A 15,789-nucleotide genomic window follows, 5' to 3' on the forward strand; every position below is an offset into this window, starting at 1 on the left:
TCATGCAACTCTCCTAGCCATGCAACTAGGAGCCAAGTTGAGGGCTCTGTCGAGGCAACAACATATTTGCACTTTGGTAAAAAACATATTGTTAATGTAAACAATAGTATATTAGCAATCCTATTAGCTAATTGTATTAATATGTGTTAGTAATTTGCAAACACATACAATTGAATAACATAATTGCTACCTTACCAATATGTTTTTTTACCAAGGTGCAAATATGTGGCTGATGTAGAGGTGTCCAACCAGCCTATTCTTTCAAATTTCACCATTCGATCCTTTTGTTAGGGCTGATCATATTGGGAATATTGTATGACAGACGATGGAATGTATTCAATTCGGAAAGATATCCTTCAAGAAAAATCAGTGGGCAAAGAGAACACACAGCTTTTCGTAGCATATAGTCAGGAAGCCTGGAATTTGACGGTCACCATATCTAGCACTTGGAGGCCACTTAGACGGTCACCCTATGCTGAAATTTGAAATTTGAAAGAATGGGCTGATTGGATATGAAGTAGTAGATGAAACAAACAACGAGCATATGTGAAAAAAGCAAGACACCAATTCTTGCTTGGCCACCATTAGTGTAAATGGTCAAGCGTTGCAGCTATTAGAAAATGTGCGTTTCTACCATATGCCCTACAACATGGTTGAGACTGGCAACTTCTTTTCAACTTAGAGGAAGCAGCGGAGTAAAATTAGGTTTCGAAGGGGGGCAAAGCTTTTCCATCTGTAAATGGAACAATAGTGATAATAATTTTGGGCAATACCAATGGAATCTTAGATACCCGTCCTTCTGTACTTCAACAGTGCATGCTATTCGTGCTGCAGAAATTCCACCATTGATTTCGTCCATTGTTAGGTACCGATTTAGGAAATATTCAGCGGTTCGCAAGGGTCAAGTTCAGGTCATTTCTCTTAAACTTTTCACCTGCAATGAAATTTTGATTCTGTTTTGAGAAATAAGAACATATTTTATCAGGCATTTGTGGGTACACGACAAGGCTTTCATGTTGTTTGCTAATTTCTGTTGTTATAGCCATGCTTGATTGCTGAGCAAAATTGCATGCGAGGATGCTCCTTTAATCTTTGCTTTTACTTTTCAATATTTATTTGTGGTTATATCATAGTATTTTCCAATTACCAGCTTGGGTTCGAACCTAGGTTCTTCTGACGACTGTGTTATGTATCTTATACATTTATTGCCTCAAACAAACTTTAGCAAAGGGAAGTCAGAAAAACAGGAATGGAGCCTTTGAATTGTTTAGTGAGATATCACATCAGGGCTAAAATCAGAACCAATGAATGAATTTCAGAGTGCTTTGGTAGTCATATTGGCATCACACAAGTTTGCCCATTTTCCCAATTTCGTTTGAGCCATACATTGGTATGTTGAAAGAGCTATACCTGCCTATCAATATGCCGACAGATCTAACCAATGGAATCGTTAGAATGAATACTTGAATTACAAGATTAAATATTTCATATGATGCTATAAGTTTTAACACTTCCTCTGGGCAAATATGAAATTAATTAGGAATTACTGAGTTCATTCAATGAACAAAAATATTTTATTCATAATCATAAGAACACTCAATGTAGAGTTTATTCACAAATAAAAATCATGGAATCACTCAACATGATAAACTTGTAAAAATCTCAGCTAAGCCTTTTAATCATGGATGATCTCCACATGAACTGTCATGGAGTAACTCAACATGACATCAAACTCCCATCATGGATTTACTCCATGTGATGTCATCATGGATTCACTCCACATGATGATCATTCCTAGAGTGAAAGAGTTATCATAGCTAAATCTTACAACCTACCTTGTTTATTCACACATAAATAACAAAACCAAGACTTAGATCCATTTAAGTCTCAAAGTTGATCATACCTAGCTTATTTCTAAAATAAGAAAGTTTCACCTTAGACAATGGCTTGGTGAATATATCAGCAGTTTTCTCATTTGTGCTGATGTATTTCATCTCCACAATCTTTCGAAACACCATGTCTCTTAAGTAATGGAATTTGATTTCTATGTGTTTAGACTTGTCATGGAAGACAGGATTGATAGAAATTTTAATACAGCTCTGATTGTCACAAAAAATAGTGGTAGAGTTCAATGATTCTCCAAATAATCCTATGAGAGTTTACGAAGCCATATTGCTTCTTGAGCTGCTGTATAAGCAACCACATATTCAGCCTCAGCTGAGCTTTGAGCAACACATTTTTGCTTCTTGCTGCACCATGAAATCATAGCAGACACAAGGCTGAAGCAAAAACCTGTAGTACCTTTCTGTCCATAATGCAACCAACCCAATCTAAATCAGGAAAACCATGAAGCTGAAGATCATCAGTGTGTGAAAACTTCAATCCATACTTTAGAGTTCAACGGACATATCTAAGAATGTGCTTAGCAGCAATGAGATGAAATTTCCTTGGTTCTCACATAAACTGACTCAAAGTATTAACTGCATAGTAGATATCTGGCCTAGTATTAACAAGATACATGAGGGAACCAATCAACTGTCTATAGAGAGCGGAAATAATCAAATCTGAATCAGCAAGAACTTCTTGAAGTCTTTTCAAATTAACCTCCATAGGAGTCACATTTGGTTTGCAATCAAGCTCTCCGAATCTTTTAAGAATATCTACAACATACTTGCCTCAGCTGAGATTAATCTCATCAGACTTTTGCAAAATTTCCAATCCAAGAAAGTAGTGCATTAATCCAAGATCTTTCATCTCAAATTCAGAAATTAAGTCATTCTCACATTTGTCTATCAATTTATCATCATTAGTAATGAAGAGATCATCAACATAAAGAACTAGGATCAGCATGAGGTTATTATACCTTTGAAATAGATATTCGGATCAACTTCATTATTTATAAAACCCAAGCTCAGAAGATATCTATCAATACGAACATACCAAGCCTGAGGAGCTTGCTTTAGACCATACAGTACTTTTTTTCAGCTCGCAAACATGAGAATCTCTGTTTATGAATTACGAATCCTTCAGGCTGTTCCACAAAACTTCTTCATCAATGAAACCGTTAAGAAAGGCTGTCTTGACATCCATTTGGGGTAGCTTCCATTTTTTAACCGCTACAATAGTAATTATAGGTCTAATACAAGTGTATCTAGCTACAAGAGCAAAAGTCTCATCATAGTCTATACCTTTTTTTGAGAAAAGCTCCTTGCTACAAAGCTGGCTTTGAATTTCTCCATACTCCCATCAGCCCCTTGCTTAATTTTGAACAATCATTGAGAAGAAATAACAGATTTACCTTTTGGACGAGGGACAATCTCCCAAAAATCATTTTTCATGATTGAATCATACTCCCCCAACATGACGTCTCTCCAAACTTGCCGTCCTTTAGCTAAATCAAAACAAGAAGGTTCAGAGTCAATGATATTACACATCAAGGCTACATAACTGTCAAATTTCTGAGGCCTTTTACTTTCTCTAAGGGTTCCCCGTGGAGCTGAAATGTTTTCAACATCTTGTACAGTATTTCTAGCCCACAATGGGCTTTTCTTTTCATTCACTGGAACACTAGGACCAACATCAAAATCAGGCAGACAATCATCAGGAGAGTCCTCCCTCTCAACAAGTCTAGGAGAAGAGGGAGTAGCAAGAGGAAGTTCTTGAGAGATTACAGGTGCTTCCATATCAATATCTGAAGAGGGTTCGATAGATCTTCCACATATCAAATTTTCTTCAAAGGAGACATCTCTTCTTAACTCAATCATCTTTTGACCCAGAATGTAAATTTTATAAGCCTTAGACAATTCACTATAACAAACAAAAATTCCCTTCTTTCCCGAGGGTTCCAATTTAGATCTTTAATCTTTGGGAATATGAATATAAATTGAACAACCAAATATTTTAAGATGACATACATCAGGTTTAGAACCAGAAAAGGCTTCTTCCAGAGTCATGTTGTTAAGATCAATGTGAGGGCTCCTATTTTGAACATATGCTGCTGTCCTGCAAGCTTCAGCCCAATGAAAAATCTACAACCCTTGATCATGAATCATGGCTTTAGCAGCCTCAACTATGGCTCTGTTTTTCCTTTCAGCAACACTGTTCTGTTGAGGATTGTAAGGAATGCAAAAGTCCCTCTTAATTCCCAAATCAACACAAAAGGATTGAAATGCACAAGAGATAAATTCACCCCCATTGTCAGATCTGAGAGTCTTGATCTTCTTTTCTGTGATATTTTTTGCAAGAGCTTTAAATTCCTTAAACTTAGATAATACTTCATCAGATTCCTTGGATTTAAGAGAGAAAATCCAAGTCTTGCGAGAGAAGTCATCAATAAATGTGACATAATACCAAAATCCACTTAATGAAGCTGAAGACATGGGCCCACACAAATCAGAGTGAAACAATTCTAGCACATGCTTAGCTCTACTTTCGCTTGAACGAAAAGGATCCTTAGTGAATTTGCCCAATGCACATCCCTTGCAAATGCCATCATAGGAAGCACTAAGTTTAGGAAGACATACAACCAGCTTATCCATAGTAGAGAGAGATTTGGAGTTGAGATGATTAAACCTTCTATGCAACAACAAATTATTATCAGAGGCATCATGATTTAAAACTCGAATTTGATTTACAGAAAGCTTGTAGAGACGTTCATGACGAACTCCAATCACTTGAGTTAAAATCAGAGGTTTTCTTCCATGCAACTACTGTTCCATTAGTGAAAGCAACATTAAAACCTATATCCTCTAAGGCTGAAATAGAAATTAAGTTCCTCTTGATACCAGGAACAAATAAAAATTGCTAAGATGAAGAGGTATACCAGAACTTAATTTGAATGAAGTGTTACCAGCCCCTTTAGCGGAATAGGAAGCATCATTTCCAATGATTACTTGCAAGTGAGAGTCCTTTTCTTTAAAATTTGATAGATGTTGCTTATAGCCTGAAATGTGGTGAGAAGCACCGCTATCTATCAACCAAGTATTGCAATCTGCTGGAACATTACTGGACAATGCTGAAATGAAAAGAAATCCTTCTGGATAATTGTTGGAGTCCTTGAAAGAACTTGAATCTTTTACATCAGAAACAACCACTTGATGATCAAGATTCATAGTACACTTTCTAGAATAATGACATTATTTATTACCTCTGAAACATTTCACTTTGGACATATCTCTTTTCCTTTTAAAATCAGAAGATGAAGAAGAGGGATACTTATCATCAAAGCTCCTGAATTCCTTTTCTTTCCTTTTTTCTTGGAACTATGAGTATTAACTATTAAGGACTTGATCTTCCTCATTGAAAGATTTGCAAGAATTTCCCCTGGCCTCCAACTTGCATTCTTCTTGAATACAATCAGATCTTAATCTATCAAAATTTGGAAGCTCGCTTCTACCATTGATACCTTAAATGAATGATTCCCAAAAATGTGGGAGACCATTCATGGCTAACATGACAAGTTCTTTGTCATTAATAGACTCTCCAATAGTATCCAATTGATCTTTTAATTCTGAATGTTTCAGAAAGAAAGAACTAATGGAGTCTTCTTTGCCCATTTTGATATGAAGAAGCTGCATGTGAAGAGCCAAAGCCTTGCTAGTATTGTTAACCTCATACAACTTGTGAAGATGGTCATAGATTTCCTTTGCCGAGATTATCAGTATAACTATCATCATTCTCAAAGTTAAAATCATGAAATTACAAGAAAGCTAAGCTATCATGTGTGATAAGTCTCAAGGAAGCCAATATCATATAAAGAATGTTATTTATTGATGTCGAAAGAATTTCGCAAGATCCAAAAGGACCAAAAGAGAAGTCAAGTTTATATTATTGATTATGCACTTTTGAAGAGTTAAAGATAAATGGATCTAAAATTGTACATTGCACTTATACAAATCAAATACAATGTATGCGATAGGCATTGAAGAGTATATGCAATGTTGAGGAGTTTGGTGATTGAGGATTGATGGATCAACTTTCATATGATAAGCTGTGATGTATTGAAAAAGATGGAAAAGAGTGATATCAAAGTAGGAAAACAAGACAAGTATGCAAATTATTTAACGTTGATGATTTTATCTTACAAGTCTGCTGATGACACTCTCATATTACGAGTAAATAAACTCTATACACAACAATCTATATGAATAAACTTGAATAGTGATAAAAGACCTGCCATATTCATGTGTTTATCTAATAATGAACACATGACATCCTTGGGAACCATACAGCGAATGCAACAATGTGACCAATATTATGTGATGGTATCTAACCAAAAAAGAATGGATTAAATGCAAGGAAAAATATGTAGCAATTGTTATGAGTTCAATACAGAATAATGACTGTGCCAAGGAAAATAAGAAAGATGTTATAAATCCAAATTAGTTCATGGGATGTAAAGAAGATTCCATCAATATCATTTAAGCATTTGGTGGCAACATATTGTCCATGCCATCAAAGGCTACGAATAAGTCAAGGAATATTGTCAGAAGTTTTAAAATATTACATACTTGCTAACAAATGCTAAAATATATATGTATTTGCCTAACACTACATATGCAGTGTATGTACTACAAGGTAACGACATGAAGTAATAAGAAGCGGTTAAAGAAAAATCAATACAACGATGCCAGTATGGATGTTGACCGAAAAATCTTATGAGAATACTATCGGGAGTCTTCAGCCCAGTCACATGATTACCATTTTCAATGTCATCTTCAAGAAAGCTGCCAAAACTTTGGAGGATATGGAGTAATTGACGACAAATACTGTCAACATACATTGACCAAGCAGCAACAAATATAATATTGTGTATGCAACAATTATATTGTAGGAGGACATGGTAATTGAACCCAGGGGAAGTGGCAATATTTTCCATAAGGTAATAGTCTTAGTGAAGGCCCGATAAAAAGACAACGAACAAAACATAAGCCTGCAATTCCTCAAGTGCATAGAACAACAAACAGGTTGTGTGCCAATGGCATCTTGAGTCTGCAATAAATCCCGATGGAGTTAAAATATTGGCCATAGAAAGGAGTGATTTTTGTTGTGAGGTTTTCACACCATCGCCCCAAAATTTTGGGGACCCCATTTTTCAGTTGCCTTAGCAAAATTTGGAGTTGTCCAGAGGTTTTCGATTAGAAAATTTTACACCTTGGACGCCTTTGGGCTAGGAAAGGGATTTGATTTGTTTTCACCCGATGCAAAACTTGATTTTCCAGAACATGTAATTTTGTCCTTAGGCCAAACAAAATTCAACGATATTTGGTAGGATAAAATTGCAAATTTTGGACTTAGAGATTTTTTTTTGAAAATTTGAAATAATTGTATAAGCTTGAGTAGTTTCAAAAAGAAATTTTTTGATTTAGTCGTTTTGGAAAATCTTGAATTTTTTTGGTGAAAAGGAAATTTTCTTTTTTATAGTGAAATTGAAATTGGAGTTTGAATTTCAATTGCCAGGAATGTTTTGTTTAGTGAAAAATTTGAAATTGTATTGCAAAATTGAAATTGGATTAAATTGCAAAATCTCATTAATTTGGTTGAAATTTATTGAAACTAGAGCCTAGAAACTAAAGATGAAAATCAGTAATAAATAAAATCATTAGAAAGAAAATCAACACCAGAAGATATCCTAGGAAAACCCTTCTAGAATGAAGGGAAAAACCCAGCCACATAACAAAAGATCATTTTATTGATAATAAACATTGAAGTGTACAATATCCTTTGCTTGATGTGAATATATAACAATAGGAGAGACTCTTCACATTATAACCAAAAGTCTCTTGAGATTCCCATAACTCTTGTAATTAATTATAACTCTTTGAATATTCATGCGTCAATGCATGTGAATGACACGTCATTTACATTTAATATTCCAAATTTGAACTATAAATGTCCTCTTCAGCTGAAGGTGACAATAACAGTAATAACGTCCATATTTCTAGAGAAAAGATCTCTATCACAGCTACAATCTTCAACACTCCCTCTTAGCCAGAGAGAGATCTTTAATTGAAAAATCACACAAAACTACAACCAAAAGTCAATGATAAAATCTCATCATATAGATCCTATAAAATCCATGGAATCACTCAACATAAAAACCTATAACAATTACTCATATTCATGGATTTGTTTAACATAAAAACCTGTATCAATTACTCATTTTCATGGACATGCTCAACATGATAATTGGTAACAATTACTCATTGTTAATAATCAGGGAATCACTCAACATAGCAGATTTGTAAGACTCACAACTAAGCCTTTAATCACAGACTCTCTCAATGTGAGCTGTGATGGAATCTCTCAACATGACATCTAACTCCCATCAGGAAATCTCTCAACGTGATGACATCATGGACTCTCTCAACATGATGTTCACTATCGCATAGTGAAAGAGTTATTAAAGCTGATCTTACAATCTCATTTATTCACACATAATTGAAGTAGACATAACAAAATAAGACTTCGTTCCATTTAAGTCAAATTATACAAATACCACAAGCATCACAAGCATGTATGATAATGAAGGGGATATCATAAGTACTCCTTCTTAATTATGAAGTCTCCCTCTAAATCTAACATTTCCCAAAGCAACCTATTGCCTTTCTTGTTACAGCTGCAACAATGAGATATAAAAGATTAATCAGTCAAAGATATTAAACAATAGTATACTCTATTTCTAGCAATTCTCATAAATACTCATCTCTTTGTAGTCTAATCTCAATAAACACACATAAACAAAGAGATTTAGAATAATGCTTGTAAATCTCATAGCATCAATATAATTATAAGAATATGATATCAACATAAAAATAATACTTATCTCTTCAATTCCTTAGTAGTTGTAGCAATTTGTTGTTTAGTTTTCAGTGGCTATTTAAAAATAATGAAGAATCAAGAACTCTAGATAAAATATTTGCATGAGTTCAAAACATATCAAGAGAATCAAAGCACACTGTTAGAGAACCCAAAGATGCTGAAACCTCATTTATTAGTTGGAGAAATAGGGGAATTTAATGGTGGATAATAAGAAAGAAAAAAGATAATGATAAATTTATTATTTTACTCATGTCCAACAAATGACCACAACCAGTCAATGGGACTGAAGAGCCAAACAAGAGAACAACCAACAGAAGGAACACCAAATGGTGACCACAAAACACAGAGCAACGAAAAGAAGGAAAGAGAACCCTGGACCTTGACAAACATAAAGAGGGTAGAAGGGCAAGAAAACAACCTTAAGCCACTAAGAAAACTAGGGAATCGAGGAGGCAATAAAAAAAAAACACCCAAGGACAACCTGGGTGGTGTCGATGATGCTGCCTCTGAAGGCGACTCACCTGCCAGGGAGTGGATCTCTACGAGTAAGATCTGTGGGTCTCACAAACTTGGAATGAGAAGGCAAAGGTAAATGCTTTTTTGTGCCACACACCAAACTAAGCAAGAATGAGGTAATGAGCTGATTAGACAAAGGGCAAAAGCGGCACCAAAAAGAATGATCCCATGCACAGATGGCCTCCTGCATATAAAGAGAAACACATCTTTGATCTATGTACCTAAAGGAGAGAGATTGGGCCTCCCTAAAAATGTAATAGAACTTGCCTATGCAGTGGAAGATAATGTGCTCAAACTCCACCTCACTAAGAGTACAAAGCTAGCAAATCCTATCCAATTGGTGGTCAGTACGATCTATCTAACCAAAGGAGGAGAGAGATTAGGCCTCCGTGAAAAGACAATAGAACTTTCCTATTCAGTGGAAGATAATGTGCTCCTCAAACTCCACCTCACTAAGAGTACAAAGCTAGCAAATCCTATCCAATTGGTGGTCAGTATGATCTATGTACCTAAAGGATGAGAGAGATCAGGCCTCCATGAAAAGAAAATTGAACTTGCCTATGCAATGGAAGATAATGTGCTCCTCAAACTCCACCTCACTAAGAGTACAAAGCTAGCAAATACTATCCAACTAGTGGTTAGTACCATCTCAAAGATGGTGGGAACTGGCTTCAAACAACCCAAAGGAAATCTTGAAGGACTACAGCTGATGAAAAGAGGTATAAAAAGGATACACAATGATGTCATCTTGAAGCTCCAAAAAGTGCTCAACATAAAAGACATCTTTGGGCAAAGAACCTGGTGAGGTGCTTACTTAGGTGATGTGAATGTACCAAAGTAACGAGACTCGGACCTGGCTCAAACTTGACAAGGGTAACTCAACTCGTTACCCAACTCGAACTCACCTATGACTTGGCAGTAACTTGGCAAAGTAATAAAACCCTTGAAATTTAGAATTTTTTTTGGATTTAAATTAATTCCGTGCACCCTTGATTGAATAAAGATTAAAGACATAAAAACATCATAAAATAGAAGGTAATTTGATCACATACATAACATACATCAATTACGTAACTACAAAGGCAAAAAAATTAAAAATCAGCCAAGTCAGATGAGTCAGCCGAGTTACCCTGCCGAGTCAGCCGAGTCAACTCAGTTATTTTGACCCGGCTCAGGTAACTTGACTAGCTAAATCAGAGAACTCGCCCAACTCGCGGCGAGTCTTGTTACTATGGAATGTACTACCTATAAATATCATTCTTGATGGACATGTTCAATTGCTGCCTAGGAGGGAGGAGGTGGAGGGTCATTCAAAGGATACTGGAATAGGAGAAGACAGTCAATCTCAATTCTAATAGTACCTAGAAGGGTTGTGGCCCTTCTAAACCAACAATGAGACCAACTAGAGGGAGAAAAAGAGAGAAAAAGGGACTTAGAGAAGTAGTAGGCGAGGTAAGTGATGAGAGTGATTTGTTAGAAATTATCTTATATTTTACCCTTTACATAAGCCTTCATCCTTATTTTCATATTCCATGTTCTATTCCATTTTCCCATGTTTTGTTGCATATATTTCAATATATATACGTAATATTTATTTTAGTTTTTAGATAAAATATTTGATTGTATTTTACTAGCATTTATTATGCCGTAGGAAATTCATATTTCATATGGAGAAGAAATCCCAAATATGTGACAGCCTATATGCAAATTCAATATTAATTATTTATGACTAAAATCAAGAAGAAGCTTGTGGCTAAAATCAAGGAGAAGATTATGGTTAAAATCAAGGAGAATATTGTGGCTAAAATCAAGTAGCAAACTATGGTCAGAATCAAGAGGAATATTGTTTGAATATTGTTTGCTAAAAATATGATGGAGTGAGATTTGAACATGCATCCTACCAAATCCTATTTATTTCTATTACCACTCCACCATGCATGATTTTCAAAATGTCACATTCCATTTACTCAAATAACAATGCTCATTTCAAATAAAATGGGAGACCAATGGTTTAGAACCATTGATCTCAGCCTTCCAATTACAGCCTTTTAGCCAATGGGTTATGCATGCTCTTTCCTATCTAATTTGTATTATATTCTATCTAAAATGAAATTGCTCTGTAATTAGAAAATGGAGGACCCAACGGTTTCAACTATTCAGCTCTTAAATGAGGGCTAAGAGATGAGATAAAGGAAGTTGTAGCACTTTACATGATGATGTAGCTTTGCCAATTCTGATCCACGTAATTCTACTTCAATATTACTTGTCTTGGGGTAAAAGGTTTGTTTTGGTTTTGGATTGAAACAATTCTTATTATGAGCAAATTGGAGGACGGTGGTTTGGAGCAGCAATCTCCTATATTTTCTCTCTGCACACTCAATACTCTGCAAATATTAGCCAAGAGGCAAATAAATTTGTCTTGCCATGGATAACCATCGTTTCCTATATTTTATTTCTTGTCATAACTACCTACAGCCTTTAAACAAGGCCGTACAGAAACTATTATTCTGTTTGTTTAAAACAATATCAATTGTGGTACATATTTGTTATTAGCTGCGTATATATAACCACCATAAGGCAAACTCAATGAACATCTCTGTATTCTATTTGAGAAATAAAATATCGATTGTGCTGATCAATCCAATGTCCACCATATTTTATCTCACCGCCTGACGGATTGGGAAGGGGCTCACACTTTCCAAATCTCCAAGCCACAGGATTCACAGTAGGAGATTTCAGCAAACCTCAAATCCATTATACTTCAGCAGTGGAATAAAAATACTTCTCAGATATAGTGACGAACAATAGAGAAGTTGGGCAATCTTAGCTATACCTCAGTAAATAGATTGCAAGTGCAATTCTTAGAATTTCCAACCCTTATACATCAACAAGGGCACAAACTTCAGACTCGGAAATGTCACGAAGACAACAAAAGCAAATAATATTTAAATGGATGCTTTACTTATCAAATGGGCTCATATTTATAATCTCCAAATGGCACAAAATTTCCCAAATGAACTTCACTTAAGAAGCTTCCCACACACAACATTAAAACATGATAAAGTGCCATTATAAACTAATTTATTAGTTGCTCTTGGCTCCAAAAGTGACCTTTTCCACCATAGCTTCAAATTCTGACATGTAAGGCCATTTTTTCTTTTTCCCATGATTTAAAACTTTTTGTCCCGATTCTAACAAACTATGATACTGAGGTGACCAATCAATAACACTAATAAAAATAGCAACCTCAGCATATTTAGATGAATAATAATAATTCACCCGTCTTGCATAAACAAGAATAATCATTAACATATAATACAAGAATAATCATGTCATCACCATCTATCTTAAAGTATAAGTAGGATCAACTTCATTCTTAGAGTACCCTAACTTTCTTAGATAGTTGTCTATTCTTTCATACCATTCTCTAGCAGCCTGTTTAAGACCATATGGTGCTTTTTTTAACTCCAACATATGAGATTTTCTATCATGAGTGAAGAAACTTTTTGTTTGCTCAATATAAACTTCTTCTTCAATTTCACCATTTACGAATGTTTTTTTAACATCCATTTGATGAACTTTCCATTCTTTGGATGTTGCAATTGCGAAGATAGTCCTAACAGATGTGTATCTAACAACTGGGGCAAATTTTTGTTCATGATCGATACCTTCTTTCAATGAGAAACCACGTCCTACAAATCTAGCTTTGTATTTTTTATTGCTATCATAAGGTGCATGCTTAATTTTGAAAAGCCACCTAGAAGAAACAACTGATTTGTTTTTAGGTCTACGTACAATATCCCATACATCAATTTTTAGTATTGAATTATATTCTTCAATCATTGCTTTTTTCTAAGCTTTTCTTGATAAAGTTTCTTCAACATTTGAAGGTTTTGTTTTGATAAGTTCAATTAATAGAGCTACATAACATGACTGATTTCTTGTACTCTTGCTTTCTCTAATTACTTAATCAGGTTCAACATCATTCTCTTCTCACATTTTCCTAGCCCAAAGTGGCCTCTTTTAATTGTTATCATTTTCAATTGTTAAATCCTCATAACTTGATCATATTAATGTTCTGATATTCTAGATTATATAGATCAAATAAGCATGTAAGTTCCCTTACATATGTCCTTATGATGAATACTTCTCCCTATACTGATCGGCAATTTGCTAGGCATTTTTATATGCCTTGTAATTAATTATTGTAGTTGATTATTAATTGACTATTAGTTAAATGAAAAGGTCGTCAATTTGTAGTGGAATAGGATTGTTTCATGGAGGGCCGACCTAGAAGGGGTTGTGTCTTATCAAAAGACAAGACCCTTGGTTAATGTATAAAGGAGCAAGATTGTGGATAGAGGACACACAATATTATCAAAAGTTTGCTCTTCTAACAATCTGATCCTTGACGACTTAGTGCAGAGATAAAATATAATTTCCAAAATTTATTACAAAATTCTTGAACTATAACATTCAGCCCAAAATTGAAGTAGATCAATTTGTAGTAGGAGTAAAGTCAATATATTAGTAGTCGTTGATCAAAATTTTCAGAAATCTTACACGGTATCAGAGCTCTAGTAGTCAAACCTAGGCTCTACAAATTGACAATCAAACTTAAAATATCTAGCAACATCTTGCTACCTTCAATGGCTAGCACAATTAGAACCGAAGACAGGTTTGATGGAAAAAAAAACTTTGTTGCTTGGAAATTCAAAATTATGATGATTCTTGAAGACAATGATGTAATATAATTCGTTGATAAGGAATCCAAGCAACTTGATGATGTTCCTCATAAAACTATTTGGATTAAAGGAAACAGAAAAGTCATGCCAATCATATTAGACGGAGTTAAAAATGAAATAGTACCTATGCTAATGAAACACCAAACAACATTTAATATGATGAGTGCATTATTAAATGAGGTTAACAATGCAACTAGAACCCTTGCACTAAAAAAGCAACTAAATCATATAAAGATAAGGAAGGTAGAGTCTATGAATTCATACTTCCTAAGGATGGCTAGTCTAAGACAAGAACTTGCAAGTATAGGGACCATAATTGAAGACAAAGAGCTATCACTTATGGCTATAAATGGGATACCGGATTCATGGGAAACATTCTTAGAAGGAGTAATTGCTAGAGACAAACGTCCAGACTTCAATAGACTTAAAGGAAATTGGCTTCAAGAAGAATGTAGGCAACTCAAGAAAGGAGGGAAATTAAAAACTGAAGATGAAGAACTTCATGTCCTCAACACAAATTCCTAAACAGGTAAGAAGAAGCATTTCAAGAACAAGAAGGGTAATCAAAGAAATAAAAAACCTAAGGAAGATTTATCCAAAATAAAATGCTTCAAATGTGAAAAATTTGGACGCTATAAATCTAATTGCCCTGAGAATACAAAGCAAAAACTAAACTGTACAAACGTTACTAGGAAAGGGGAAAACTATGATCCTAAGAAACGTGTATTGTATTTAGCGCTATCAAATGAAGTATCAAGCAAAGCATGGGTAATTGATAGTGGATCATCTCGACACATTGTAGGATACAAAGAAGTACTAGACTCAATATCAGAAGAAGTTAATGATGAAGTTACCATAGGTGATAATTCAACTCATTCTATCAAAGGAATTGGGAACTGCACCTTGAAACTGAAGTCAGGTATTTTTCTTCATCTCAAAAGAGTACTCTATGTACCAGGGATCAAGAGGAATTTAATTTCTGTTACAACACTTGAAGGTGATGGACATAAGGTTGCATTCTTGGACAAAAGTAGTGACCTGGTCTAAGAACTCTTCATTTAAGAAATCAAAGTTGATTGGTCAAAGAAAGGGATGCTTATATGGATTAAATATAGAAGCTATTCAAGCCTTAATTCATGAAACTGCATATAAACAAAATGTAGCATAAAAGGTTAGGCCATCTAAACTTTAAAGCCTTATTGACTATGGAAAAGATGGTTACTAGTTTATATAAATTGAATAAAATCATTCGAACATATGCAAAGGATGCGCTCTAGGTAAGAACGCCAAAATTTCATTTCAAGATAGCACTAAAAAACCTAACAATGTTTTAGAATTAGTCTACTCAGATTTATCTAGACCAATGTCTATTCCTTCTCTTGTAGGGTTCTAGTACTAAATACTTTTTATAGATGATTTCTCTAGGAAAAAATGGATTTACTACTTAAAATGTAAAGAATCAGAAGAAATCCTTAGGAGATTTAAAGAATTCAAATCCTTAACTGAAAACCTATCAGGACACACAATTAAAACTCTTAGAACTGATAATGGAGGGTAATATACTTCAGATTTGTGTAAACATTTTTGTAAAGAAGCAGGAATTAAGAGGGAGTATACTGTTCCTTATAACCCATGGCAAAACTGGGTAGTAGAAAGGAAGAATAAAACAATTATAGAAGTAGCAACAACTATGATATTTGATCAAAAT

At 34.6% G+C, this 15,789-nt stretch overlaps 1 protein-coding gene across 1 annotated transcript in view; it reads left to right on the forward strand.

Moving 5' to 3' along the window:
- The first annotated feature begins 304 nt into the window (after positions 1–304).
- Positions 305–15,789, forward strand: part of LOC149570996 (uncharacterized) — a 100,674-nt gene continuing 85,189 nt past the window's right edge. Inside the window, exon 1 of the mRNA XM_089808344.1 lies at positions 305–911. Coding sequence (XP_089664470.1) covers positions 621–911 — 291 coding nt within the window. The 5' untranslated portion in view covers positions 305–620. The remainder of the gene's footprint in view (positions 912–15,789) is intronic.

The sequence above is a fragment of the Cupressus sempervirens genome, chromosome 2 (genome assembly GCF_028749045.1).
Source record: "Cupressus sempervirens isolate cs-2001-9-10 chromosome 2, ASM2874904v1, whole genome shotgun sequence".
NCBI classification, from domain to species: Eukaryota; Viridiplantae; Streptophyta; class Pinopsida; order Cupressales; family Cupressaceae; genus Cupressus; species Cupressus sempervirens.